Raw genomic sequence first — 13,258 nt, 5'->3', positions numbered from 1 at the left:
ATACTGTGGCTACAAGAGCAGGTCATAAGCTCCCCAAAGGCGCAAGTGATAATTGCCTAGAACTCACTGCCCACAAGAGTGGTGGAAGTGAAGACAATGATTTCAAACGGAAACTTGCAGGGCTACAGGTATCGAGCAGGGGGAATGGGACTGAGTGGTTTGCTCCATGGGAAGTCAACCTAGACTCGATGGGCTGAATGGCGTCTGTGTGTGCCATATATGACTATGGGCGGGATTTTACGCCAGGCTGATGGGAGCTGGCCACCGACGTAAAAGTCGGTGCATAACCCGCTTCCGCCCAGGCTCGGGATCCAACCCAGATTTTACTGGTCCCCAGGCTTTAACTTTTCCAAGGTGGGTCTTCCACCCGTTTGAGGGAGGATGCCCCACCTCATCGAGCTGCTGGCCAATCAGCGGGCCGGAAGCTCTTAGTCCCAGCAGCTCCACTGGGAGTAGTGGCCACTGCTGGAACTGCAGCCCAGCCGACGACATGGAGCCAAGAGTCCAGGTAAGTTTTGGTTGCCTCGGCGGGGGTAATCAGTCAGGTCCTGACGAGGCAAGGGTGGTTGGATCGGGGGGGGAGGGGGGGGGAGGGGGGCGTTCGGGTTGGGGGCCCTCCATCGGGCACCCTGTGCGCGATGAACAGGGCCCACCCTCAGGGCGATCGGCAGCCAGCAAGTATTTCCATGCGGATTTTTTCTGTCCTCTGCCACCCGCTTGCCGCGCATAAAATTCGTGTGGCGGTGGGGCAAAGGCCTTTAAGTGGCCAATAAGGGCCTTGATTGGTCTGGGGTGGGCAGCCCGTTTTTCGCCCCTGCCGCCCTGCGTAAAGTGGCGGCGGAGGCAGGATCATCCTCCCACCACCGTCTCGCTCACTGGGGTCACATTAAATTCTGGCCACGGTTTCTGTTGGGGGAAGGATCCAGAATCAGAGGACGCCGATTTAAACTGATCGGCAAAAGAAGCCACTGTAACATGAGGAAAATTTTTTTTTAACCCTAGAGTGTGGCAGAGGCAGATTCAATTGAGGCCTTCAAAAGAGAACTGGATAATTATATGAATGAACCAACACAGACAAGATGGGCCAAATGGCCTCCTTCTGCGCTGTAACCATTCTATGATGCAATATTGCACTGGAACAGTCCAGCAGCATCTTCAGTGATAATTCTTGCTGTGCTGCGGAAGCTGCTGAACAGAATCCTCACACACAATGCTGAGTGTATCAGGAGCAGTTCTTGCAAGTCCATGACAAATTATTTAGTTACCACCACTCCATTTTTAGGGAAATGCCTGCACAACAGTAGACACAACCCTAAATATGTTAGCACACAAACACCAAGCTCACCAACATTGAAATCAGTTTCAAAAACTTGAGCTCATCCAAAACTCTACAGCCCCTGTCCTTACTCACACCAAGTCCTCTTCACCCATCACCCCCATGCTTGCTGACCTACACTGGCTCCTGCTGCCTCGATTTTAAAATCCTCATCCCTGTTTTCAAATCCCTCTGTGTCTCATTCCTCCCTATCTCTGTAACCTCCACCAGCCCTACAACCCTACAAGATAACTGCACTCCGCCAATTCTGTCTTTTTGCACATCCCCAATTTTAATCACTCCAGCATTAGCAACCATGCCTTCAGCTGCCTGAGCCCTAAACCTCTCAACTACTCTCTCCTCCTTGAAGACGTTTCTTGAAACCCAGCTTTCAGTCACTTATGCTAATACTCATGTAGTTAGGTGTCAAACTTTGTTTGATAATGCCCTGCCCCTGTGAAACACCTTGGGGCTATTTATTATGTTCAAGTTATTGTTGATTCATTATGTAGAAATCTCAAATGAAACCAAGGTGTGCTGTTTGTCCAAGTCACCTTTTGCAAATCTTGGTTAAAAACTTGAGCTTAAATCTCTTAGTTTAAAAAAAATATTTATTTCATTAACAGGAGACCCAATCCCCTCCCTCCTCCACAAGTTTCACTCTAAGATACAATCTTGTTCTTGCTGAATCTGGTCTACTAGTTTATAGCAGAGTGTAGTTACTGCAAAAAGTTTATTACACCTTAAAATTAATACAATGCAGCTGCAGATCTTAATTTGGAGTTGTTTGCTCTGAAAACCAAACAATGTTAGCACATAGCTAACCATCGTCATCGAATTGCTGACCCAAGTGTAATGTCACATATATAATAAACTAAGTAATGCCTGTAGCTTTCACTGTTTGAGGTGTACAAGCAATCTCTTTTTAAACATTTAATATCCTTGATAGTTTGCATCTATTTCCGTTAGCAACTTTTGCAATCTATTGACATGGATTTTGTGATGATCATTTAAAACACAGAAAACAGATTGGTTAGTGACCTTTTGTGTTAATCCTAGCTGGTGTTTCATTGTCCAACTCTTGCATGAACAATTTAATCTTTTCACAGGGATAAAACCAAGGATGTGACTAAAATACTACAACATCTCTTTTTGCAATCTTGACACACTATTCCAGAGATTCTCTTGGAAGGAAAGGCTCAATAATTAGATGAATAGTTCAGCAATACAGAGGTAACAGATTGCCTATTTCAAAACCATCTGTCGTGCAATGTTGTAAGCCATTTCACAAGAAAGGTTGCAGCCAAGGGCTTGAAATGATCTCTTATACTCAGTAGCATTTCCATTAGGTATAATTAATCACAATTAGGAATGGCAGGATTTGGAAAACCAATCATGTAATTCTAATAAATATAACTTAGGGATTGAGTAATGTGCTTAATTAGGGGCTGCAACAAATTGTTGTGAATGACAATTGTAACCAAGTTTTTAGTATAGGTTTAGACACATGTAGGGGGAGTTTAATCCACAATTTCAGCACTTTTGCTAGGGTGTTGCTGAACTTGAACTTGTATCAGAACAGATGCAGCACTGTATTACACGAAGTAAATACATTTTAGCGATCAGTTTGCTTGCTGGATTACAGTAACCATCATCCACTCACCAAATTGGCTTCCTGGCTCTATCAAATGATATTGTTCACTCTGGGTTTTCTTTGCTTCCTCTTTTCTCTTCTGGGTGTCTGTCCACCAAGGTTTATACTTCAGCAAGTGCTGAATGGCATCATCTTCAAACAGGTCAGCACTGAAGGTACAAGGACAGTTACAGGATCTTAATAGCAATTCTTTATCAGTAAACCCAAATCTACTGCACAGGTAAAAGTGTGTAGGAGCAATTTTGCTATTGAAGGTTCTAACATCTGCATGTCACAAGGGCATTCTGGGACTATTAGGAAATCCACAAAGAAAAAAATGTACTTGTTACGACCAGGTGAGAAGAGGTCTAGGGGTTCCCTCTTAGCCTTTGCCTGGTTTAACTGTAACAGAGTTTAATTTTTTCAACAAGGTGTTTTTAGCTCCCCCTTAGTGAATCCTTATTCACTGCTCCAAGGAAATCAAAAAGGTTTCCTCAGATTCGAACAAGAAAGGTAGAATTTATTAATCTTAAATTCGAATCTGGTAAACGACTACGAATATGCGACGCGGGAGGTGGGGGGGGGGGGGAAGGGAGGTGGGGGGGGGGGGAAGGGAGGTGGGGGGGGGGGAAGGGAGGTGGGGGGGGGGGGGAAGGGAGGTGGGGGGGGGGGGAAGGGAGGTGGGGGGGGGGGGAAGGGAGGTGGGGGGGGGGAGGAGGGGGGGGGGGGAAGGGAGGTGGGGGGGGGGGGAAGGGAGGTGGGGGGGGGGGGGAAGGGAGGTGGGGGGGGGGGGGAAGGGAGGTGGGGGGGGGGGGGAAGGGAGGTGGGGGGGGGGGGAAGGGAGGTGGGGGGGGGGGAAGGGAGGTGGGGGGGGGGGGAAGGGAGGTGGGGGGGGGGGGAAGGGAGGTGGGGGGGGGGGGAAGGGAGGTGGGGGGGGGGGAAGGGAGGTGGGGGGGGGGGGAAGGGAGGTGGGGGGGGGGGGAAGGGAGGTGGGGGGGGGGAAGGGAGGTGGGGGGGGGGGAAGGGAGGTGGGGGGGGGAAGGGAGGTGGGGGGGGGGAAGGGAGGTGGGGGGGGGGAAGGGAGGTGGGGGGGGGGAAGGGAGGTGGGGGGGGGGAAGGGAGGTGGGGGGGGGGAAGGGAGGTGGGGGGGGGGGAAGGGAGGTGGGGGGGGGGGGAAGGGAGGTGGGGGGGGGGAAGGGAGGTGGGGGGGGGGGAAGGGAGGTGGGGGGGGGGGAAGGGAGGTGGGGGGGGGGGGAAGGGAGGTGGGGGGGGGGGGAAGGGAGGTGGGGGGGGGGGGAAGGGAGGTGGGGGGGGGGGGGAAGGGAGGTGGGGGGGGGGGGGAAGGGAGGTGGGGGGGGGGGGAAGGGAGGTGGGGGGGGGGAAGGGAGGTGGGGGGGGGGGGGAAGGGAGGTGGGGGGGGGGTGGGAGGGGTGGGGGGGGGGGAAGGGAGGTGGGGGGGGGGGGGGGAGGGAGGGTGGGGGGGGGGGGGAAGGGAGGTGGGGGGGGGGAAGGGAGGTGGGGGGGGGGGAAGGGAGGTGGGGGGGGGGAAGGGAGGTGGGGGGGGGGGAAGGGAGGTGGGGGGGGGGAAGGGAGGTGGGGGGGGGAAGGGAGGTGGGGGGGGGGGAAGGGAGGTGGGGGGGGGGAAGGGAGGTGGGGGGGGGGGAAGGGAGGTGGGGGGGGGGGAAGGGAGGTGGGGGGGGGGAGAAGGGAGGTGGGGGGGGGAGAAGGGAGAGGGGGGGGGGGAAGGGAGGTGGGGGGGGGGGAAGGGAGGTGGGGGGGGGGGGGAAGGGAGGTGGGGGGGGGGGGGGAAGGGAGGTGGGGGGGGGGGAAGGGAGGTGGGGGGGGGGGGAAGGGAGGTGGGGGGGGGGGAAGGGAGGTGGGGGGGGGGGGAAGGGAGGTGGGGGGGGGGAAGGGAGGTGGGGGGGGGGAAGGGAGGTGGGGGGGGGGGAAGGGAGGTGGGGGGGGGGAAGGGAGGTGGGGGGGGGGAAGGGAGGTGGGGGGGGGGGAAGGGTGGTGGGGGGGGGGGGAAGGGAGGTGGGGGGGGGGGAAGGGAGGTGGGGGGGGGGGGAAGGGAGGTGGGGGGGGGGGGAAGGGAGGTGGGGGGGGGGAAGGGAGGTGGGGGGGGGGGGAAGGGAGGTGGGGGGGGGGAAGGGAGGTGGGGGGGGGGAAGGGAGGTGGGGGGGGGGGAAGGGAGGTGGGGGGGGGGAAGGGAGGTGGGGGGGGGGGAAGGGAGGTGGGGGGGGGGAAGGGAGGTGGGGGGGGGGAAGGGGGGAGGGGAGGTGGGGGGGGGAAGGGGGGAAGGGAGGTGGGGGGGGGGAAGGGGGGGAAGGGAGGTGGGGGGGGGAAGGGAGGTGGGGGGGGAAGGGAGGTGGGGGGGGGGAAGGGAGGTGGGGGGGGGAAGGGGGGGGAAGGGAGGTGGGGGGGAAGGGAGGTGGGGGGGAAGGGAGGTGGGGGGGAAGGGAGGTGGGGGGGAAGGGAGGTGGGGGGGAAGGGAGGTGGGGGGGAAGGGAGGTGGGGAAGGGGGGGGAAGGGAGGTGGGGGGGGGAAGGGGGGGGAAGGGAGGTGGGGGGGGAAGGGAGGTGGGGGGGGAAGGGAGGTGGGGGGGGAAGGGGGGGGAAGGGAGGTGGGGGGGAAGGGAGGTGGGGGGGAAGGGAGGTGGGGGGGAAGGGAGGTGGGGGGGGAAGGGAGGTGGGGGGGAAGGGAGGTGGGGGGGGAAGGGAGGTGGGGGGGAAGGGAGGTGGGGGGGAAGGGAGGTGGGGAAGGGGGGGGAAGGGAGGTGGGGGGGGAAGGGAGGTGGGGAAGGGGGGGGAAGGGAGGTGGGGGGGGAAGGGAGGTGGGGGGGGAAGGGGGGGAAGGGAGGTGGGGGGGGGACGGGGGGGAAGGGAGGTGGGGGGGGAAGGGGGGGGAAGGGGGGGAAGGGAGGTGGGGGGGGAAGGGGGGGAAGGGAGGTGGGGGGGGAAGGGGGAGGGAAGGGGGGAGGGGGTAGAGAAGGGGGAGGGAAGGGGGGAGGGAAGGGGGGAGGGGGGGAGAAGGCGGAGGGAAGGGGGGGCGGAGTGGAGAAGGGGGAGGGAAGGGGGGGCGGGGTGGAGAAGGGGGAGGGAAGGGGGGAGGAGGGGGAAGTGGGGGGGTGCAGGTTTAGGTTCAATTAGCCCTAGGTTGGAGTTCTGCTCAGGGGCGGAGGCAGTGCATGGTTCCACTCTGAATTCTCTTTCAGTACTTTCATGAGCCTTGCAAGGGCTTTTCACGTCAGGGGATGGCTGGTTCCCTTTTTTCCTGACTGTGGGGGTGGAGTCTTAGCTAATATTCCCTTTGTTCTCTGGGACACTCCTGCTTCCAGGTATTTGTCCAGATTCTACTGCATTCCCCTATGGCACTTTGACTAGGTGAGGCATCACCCTCAGTTTCTCTGCCCTTCTGAGGACTTTCTTAGTCTCTGCAGGTGCCTGTAAATGCTGTTAGCAACTCTGGTAGGTGCTTCTGCTGTCCACATTTACATACAAGTATGTGGGGTCAAATTTTTCAAACATTTCGGGGTTGGCTGACCGAACAGTCGGCGTTTTCATCCGGGTTTCTTCCCGGACCTCCTTTAACCTGCCCTCTTGGTCCCTTTCCCCACTTTCCTTTCTAACCTGTTGCCAGCCTGCCTCTCCCCCTTTTGTTCTCGGCAAGGGTCCCTTACAGTTCACCAGCCCTCTATTGGAGGGTCCTCCAAATAAAGGCCGGCTCGGGTCTGCAAATGAAACCCGACCCGAGCCCAACAGAACCACATCCGACTCGAGCCCGAACCGGCCCAAGTCCTTTCATTTTTTCCCGCGCCCGACCCGACCACCGGAATGTTCAGTTAACCTAGCTTCCATTTTTCATTTTTTAAGACTGTGCAGATAAGCAACAAAAACTGTAATTGGACTTGGAAGGTTGTTTAAAAAGTATATTAAGATTGGAGCCACGTACCGGAGGTGGTGATAGAATGTGTCTGACCCAACCTGCCCCAAGCCCAAACGCCGGACCTGGAAGAGCGACGGGACCCGACCCGAATCCGACACGTCATCGGGTTATGTCGGTTTCAGGTAGCCATGCTCTACCTCCAAACACAGATACAGGACTTAGGGGTGCAGATTTCAGTGTAGGTTAGGGCTTCCCCTCAACCTGGCACATGTGGCAACTCCTACAGTAGGGCGGCACAGTGGTTAGCACCGCAGCCTCACAGCTCCAGGGACCCGGGTTTGATTCTGGCTACTGCCTGTGTGGAGTTTGCAAGTTCTCCGTGTCTGCGTGGGTTTTCGCCGGGTGCTCCGGTTTCCTCCCACAGCCAAAAGACTTGCAGGTGATAGGTAAATTGGCTGTTGTAAATTGCCCCTAGTGTCGGTAGGTGATAGGGAATATGGGATTACTGTAGGGTTAGTATAAATGGGTGGTTGTTGGTCGGCACAGACTCGGTGGGCCGAAGGGCCTGTTTCAGTGCTGTATCTCTAAATACAGTACTCCACCACATCTTTGTGGCGTTTTGGCCAGTCAAACTACTGTCTTATGCGGGCTTTGGTTTTTCATATACTGAAATGCACAGCTACTGTAATCTCATGAGCCATTCTTACTTTATTTTAAGCTATTGAAAAATGTAATTATGGAACTGGATGATTAATAAAGGGAATTGCCAAAAGTAAATATTACACTATTTCGGCAATAAGCTATTCACTCTATATCTACATGTTAAGCATGCACCAAACCTCCTTTTTGACAGATGGTACTGACTTTAATACATGTTGAGCATTCTGGCCTTGGAAATGCTAAAGGCATACTTTGGATTTGCAATGACTAAATAACGAGAAGCAGAAATACCTCTGGTGTACAATATACCTATCTGCAAAGTCAACAGCTGTATTTTCTGCAGAAGGAACAATTATGCCAAGTTTAGAATTTCCTGTGGAAGATTTCTCAACAACTTGCAAAATACCTTCACAAAAGTATTTTAAAATACATCCCATTTGAAAATATAGCTGGCACTAAAAACAAGTCAGTCAGAGAAAAAAAACACCTATAACTCCCTCAGTGAATTAACATATTAGTAATTATCCTTCTTCAGCAGAAACACATAGCTAACAAAAATTAGCCCGTGAAACTTTATGACAGTCTGTGAACAGGTGCCTGAGTTTGCAAGACTTGAGAAAGGAGTGTGACCCAGACAGCTGGCACACCACAACACACCAACACAATCTGTGTGCATTTCTCAGAAGTCTGGATGTGTGATTCAAACATAGTGATGGGTTTCTGTGCATGTCAATACTGGTTGACCATTAAAAGCGTCCACAGAATCTCTTATGAAAGGACGTCATAGAACCATCCTCAATGTGGAAATCTTGCTGGGTGATTTTTAAAGTGTGTATCCTTGTGAAGACCTGGGAAGGTGCAAGCTAACATTATCCACTTCTATTTGAGAAGCAGGAATTAGTGCTTTAAAGACATTTACAGTGCAGAATTGTACAACTATTTTTTAGAAATATAATTACTAGCAAAATTAATGATGCTCATGTATGTATTTCTAGCATTCCTTATGTTTCAGTCAAGTGAGTAGCCTTTGGGTATCATTCTGAGGCAAAAGGCTACTCTCTGCATCAGAGAGAAGAGAAGAATACTTTTTATTTTACATTTTAGACTGGCTAAAATGATTTTCCAACAATAGTTGGATCCAAGTATTTTACGATTGCTCTGCATATTGAGTACAACAGTCCAGAGATCTGCTGCGAGAGCTTGTGTAAAGGAATGTTCTCCACTGTGATCATAAATTCTGATTAACTCTAGTTCAACCAGACTGTGTGCATGTTTTATCTCATAACTTCACAAGAAATCTATTATACTTAATGAAGAATGAGAGAAAGAGAAACAAAGTACGAGAGAAAGAAAGATCGAAAGTACAAGGGAGAAGAAACATAAAAACCAAGAGATGAAAAGAAAAATGTCATTAAGACAGTAATAGAGAGAAAGTATACGTGATGTTGGTTCAACATGATATTAAGTCAGCCTTGGTGCTAATGTCCAAACAATAAAATTGAAGTCATCAGTTTCTTATGTTCACAATGTTCACTTACAGATAATGATCAGAATCAAACTTGGCCTCTTCAGCAGCTAACCGTTTCTGCCGGCGTTCAACCATTGTGGTGCTATCTGGTTCTTTCAGGTCAATCACATCACTGAGCTCATGCTGGTGAGACAAGTAATTGTGACAACAAAGTAGTCGGATGAGCTGTTTTCTTACCATTATACCATGCTACAAGAACAGTTATTGAAATTAAATCTTTAGATTTCCAATGGCTTAATATATAATCGGAATCATCTAGCACTACATTAAGCCTAGTCTGTCAGCAAAATATTCTGACAACAAAGTCAGCTGGTTGATTTCAACAGACCTGCAGTTTCCCACACCCATTTATATCAAGTTGCTCTTGATATAAAAAAAACATTTCCTCATAGAAGTGAAGGAGATAACTTTTAGCAACATACATTGCAAATACTGACTGAACAGACTGGATTCCAGCACTGCTGAAGGCACTTGGCCTCTGGAAGCACACACAACCCAATAGCAAGAACAGTGTTGTGACCCTGGCAGACTCCATACAACTCTATGGTAACCTGGGCATTACCAAAAGAATATTTAAGAACGCTGTACAAGAGCTTATTTTTTAATCACAGGAGCAAACTGCACAAAAAAAAAACCCCTCAGTTTCCAAGTCAATTATGTCAACGTGGGATCAACATCAGCACTTACAATGATGCTAAGCGTTTTTTTTTACATAAATCGTTCTTGTGTAGTTTAGGTGGATATTTTGTTCTGCACAGCACAACGTATACAACAAATCGAGCAACAGTTTACATTACAAAGAAATGTTGCTTTTTTTTTAAAAATGCAAATCTTGATTTAGTTCAGACTGTACTAAGGAGACTACAGGCGATCACTGTTTCTCATGATAGGAGTCAAACAGGGTTATTAGTTTAATTGTAGCAAATCATTTTAATTGTCGGGATGGCTTGAAGCTGTTAGAAGTGTTTGCAGGACGCTGTGCCCACTGCACACATCTTGCAAGCTTACCCATTATTTTCTCAGCGGGTTCAAGTCAGATCTGGGCACAATGTCACCCCAGTATATGACAAACTTTGTATCACGTTAGAGTATGGACAACAATTTATCAACAGATGTACAATTGCAAATATCAAATATATTAATGTAAAATGCTGCTTAGTTAAAAGTTTGTATTGATAAATCAAATCAGTTGAATTTTGCTCATGCATCTGCAGGTTAATACCTTTAGGTACACTGTACAACAAGCAAAAGTACTATTTATTCTGACATTACAACAATGACTACAATTGAAAAGGACTTTATTTGCAGCAAAGCACTTACGGTGTTCTGAGGTCATGAAAGGCACTATAGAAATGCAAGTCTTTTTCTTTCATAGCTAGATGGTTCTGCAAGTAAACTCTTTTCATCATTGTTGCTGAAACACATCGACTGCTCTTCTGTTGAGTCTTCGGGTGGGAGTCCAGTGCAATTTGAGCAAGGCATTGCCTGTTGTAATGGGGGCATCATAAGTCGTCATTCACTAATCCAGCGGCAACTGTCGCATGGTCCTTCCTGCAATGGCTCTTTTCTGTGGTGATCTCAAGATGCAGTTCTTCAAATTTCTGTGCCCCAGTGTGGAGACTTTGGCACCAAGTGCTTCAATCATGAGCAGATTGTTCCAGCTGTTTAAGTCAATCTGGCATGAAATGATGTCTCGCTAACATGTGTCCTTGTATCTTAGCTTTGGCTGCCCAACGGGTGGACTGGCACCAACAAGCTCTCCAGATAGTGCATCTTTTAGTAGGGGACCATCAACCATTCGAATAATATAGCCCAGTCATTGTAGTCGACGTCGCTTGAGCATTGCCATGATACTTAATGCATTAGGAAGCTGTAGTATTTCTGTTGGGGACTCGACGCTGCCAATGGATCCCAAGGATCTTTTTCAAGCAAGGCATATGAAATGAGTTCAATCGACATTCCTGCTTCTGATATGTAGTCCAAGTTTCAGCGCCATAAAGCAGCAGGCATTATAGATTCTTAGTCATGGGGCAATTTTGGGGGTTTTGAGAGTTTGGGGGTTTTCCACGCTCTTGCTTGAAGCTTTCCAAATGTTGCAGAAGCACTACCAATAGGAGCCAATACCTCCTCATCCCCAATATTATCCCCTTTAATCTACTGCCCAAAGCAATTAATTCACTGGAGTTTATATATTTAAAAAAACTCTTTTCCCAGAACAACTATTGTTAGTTTAAAGCTATAAACAGTTAAGTAGGCTCTCCTGAAAGTGATTACCAATTCATTGACACCTTGTATTAGCATTTACAACCACACAATATCTTGCACTGCTCAAATGAAAACTAAGATCTTAGTGAAAGTTGAAGTCTGGTCTTTCAGCCACACATTAAAAACATCTCTTCCAAAAAAAAACTTTACAAATGACAAAAAATTTCAGCTAAGCCCAGCCTTGACTCAGAATGCTGTGCAGCTTTTCCCCCATCTCCCCACCTCATGTCTACCAGGAAATGCACCCTCAGTTACAAATCCAGTCACAACTAATCTCTATGCAGCCCAATGCTCAAACAACTTCAACTACAGTACTACTTTTTTTTGTGAACATTCCCTTGGTTTTCAAGACTTCTGTAATCACTCAATTAAAACATACCTCCCCAACCCCTTCATCCTCTCCAATTACTGCCTCCTTTTTAGCCTCCTCTCATCAAGGTCCTTAAACGCATCACAACTCAACTCTGGCCAAGAGAGTGTGAGAAAATGGCGCACTGACACGGAACACAAAAGTCTGAGTGTATCAAGCCAGTGTCCACAGTACCTTGCTCTACGGCAGCGAGGCCTGGACAATGTAAGTCAGCCAAGAGCGACGTCTCAATTCATTCCATCTTCGCTGCCTCCGGAGAATCCTTGGCATCAGGTGGCAGGACCGTATCTCCAACACAGAAGTCCTCGAGACGGCCAACATCCCCAGCTTATACACACTACTGAGTCAGCAGCGCTTGAGATGGCTTGGCCATGTGAGCCGCATGGAAGATGGCAGGATCCCCAAAGACACATTGTACAGAGAGCTCGCCACTGGGATCAGACCCACCGGCCGTCCATGTCTCTGCTTTAAAGTCGTCTGCAAACGCGACATGAAGTCCTGGGACATTGATCGCAAGTCATGGGAGTCAGTTGCCAGCAATCGCCAGAGCTGGCGGGCAGCCATAAAGGTGGGGCTTAAGTGTGGCGGGTCGAAGAGACTTAGCAGTTGGCAGGACAAAAGACAGAAGCGCAAGGGGAGAGCCAAATGTGTAAGAGCCCCGACACACAATTTTTTCTGCAGCACCTGTGGAAGAGTCCATCACTCTAATATTGGCCTTTATAGCCACTCCAGGCGCTGCTCCACAAACCACTGAACACCTCCAGGCGCTTACCCATTGTCTCTCGAGACAAGGAGGCCAAAGAAGAAGACTCAACTCTGCACACACCCATCTGTTAAAATGATTTGAGTTGGGCTTCCATTTCATTCAAAAGTAGCAAAAACTCCCAGGTCCAGGTCATCATCATGTTTTGGAATTCTTATTCCACCTGGACTCCTACCGTTGGCCTCTTAACCCCTCTAGATCTCTGCATTGAAAACTGTCGGCCGTCTCAATTCCTCTGCCTTATTCACCCTAACTGACCGCCCTCTGAACTTGCAGCATTCCAGAACCAACTCCAACATTGTCATTAATCCTGCTGACAAGGGTATCCCTGTTATTTGGTGAACCGCCCTCTATCTTGTGGAGGCTCAGCATCAACTCTCCTCTTCCCTCCCCTTGAACCATGAACCCAACACCAAACATCAAGTCATTGCTCCCAGATCTGTCGCTGGCCTCATCTCCTCTGGAGATATTCCCTCCACTGTTTCCAAACAGGATAATCCCCCAACCCTGCTTCGACCTCCTTTCCAAGGTGGATCAACAGGACTGCTCTGATAGACCCATCATTTCAGCCTGTTCCTTCCCCACTGAACTGATTTTATTCCCATCTCCACGATTTTTTTCCTCATCATGTCCAGTCTCTTCTGATGCCCTTGACCACATAACCGTTCCCTGGCCCTAACCATCTCCTCTTCACTATGAAAGTCCAATCTCTCCACACCTCCTTCCCCAACCAGGACAGCCTGAGGACTCTCCATTTCTTCCTTGAACAGAGACCCAACCAGTCCCCATCCACCACCACCCTCCTCCTCCGCCCTGCTGAACTTGTTCTCACGTTGAAC

The 13,258-nt window shown here is 50.6% G+C and overlaps 1 protein-coding gene across 4 annotated transcripts in view; it reads right to left on the bottom strand.

Annotated features, from left to right (window-relative positions):
- Positions 1–13,258, bottom strand: part of shq1 (SHQ1, H/ACA ribonucleoprotein assembly factor) — a 156,849-nt gene that overhangs the window by 105,223 nt on the left and 38,368 nt on the right. For all 4 annotated transcript variants that reach the window (XM_068051504.1, XM_068051503.1, XM_068051507.1 and 1 more), the window contains 2 exons: positions 9,032–9,144; positions 2,979–3,118 (listed from right to left, as the gene is read on the bottom strand). In XM_068051504.1, the coding sequence (XP_067907605.1) occupies positions 2,979–3,118; positions 9,032–9,144 (253 nt within the window). The remainder of the gene's footprint in view (positions 1–2,978; positions 3,119–9,031; positions 9,145–13,258) is intronic.

This window comes from Heterodontus francisci, chromosome 19 (assembly GCF_036365525.1).
Source record: "Heterodontus francisci isolate sHetFra1 chromosome 19, sHetFra1.hap1, whole genome shotgun sequence".
Taxonomy (NCBI): Eukaryota; Metazoa; Chordata; class Chondrichthyes; order Heterodontiformes; family Heterodontidae; genus Heterodontus; species Heterodontus francisci.
This window is presented reverse-complemented; position numbering and strand designations above follow the sequence as displayed.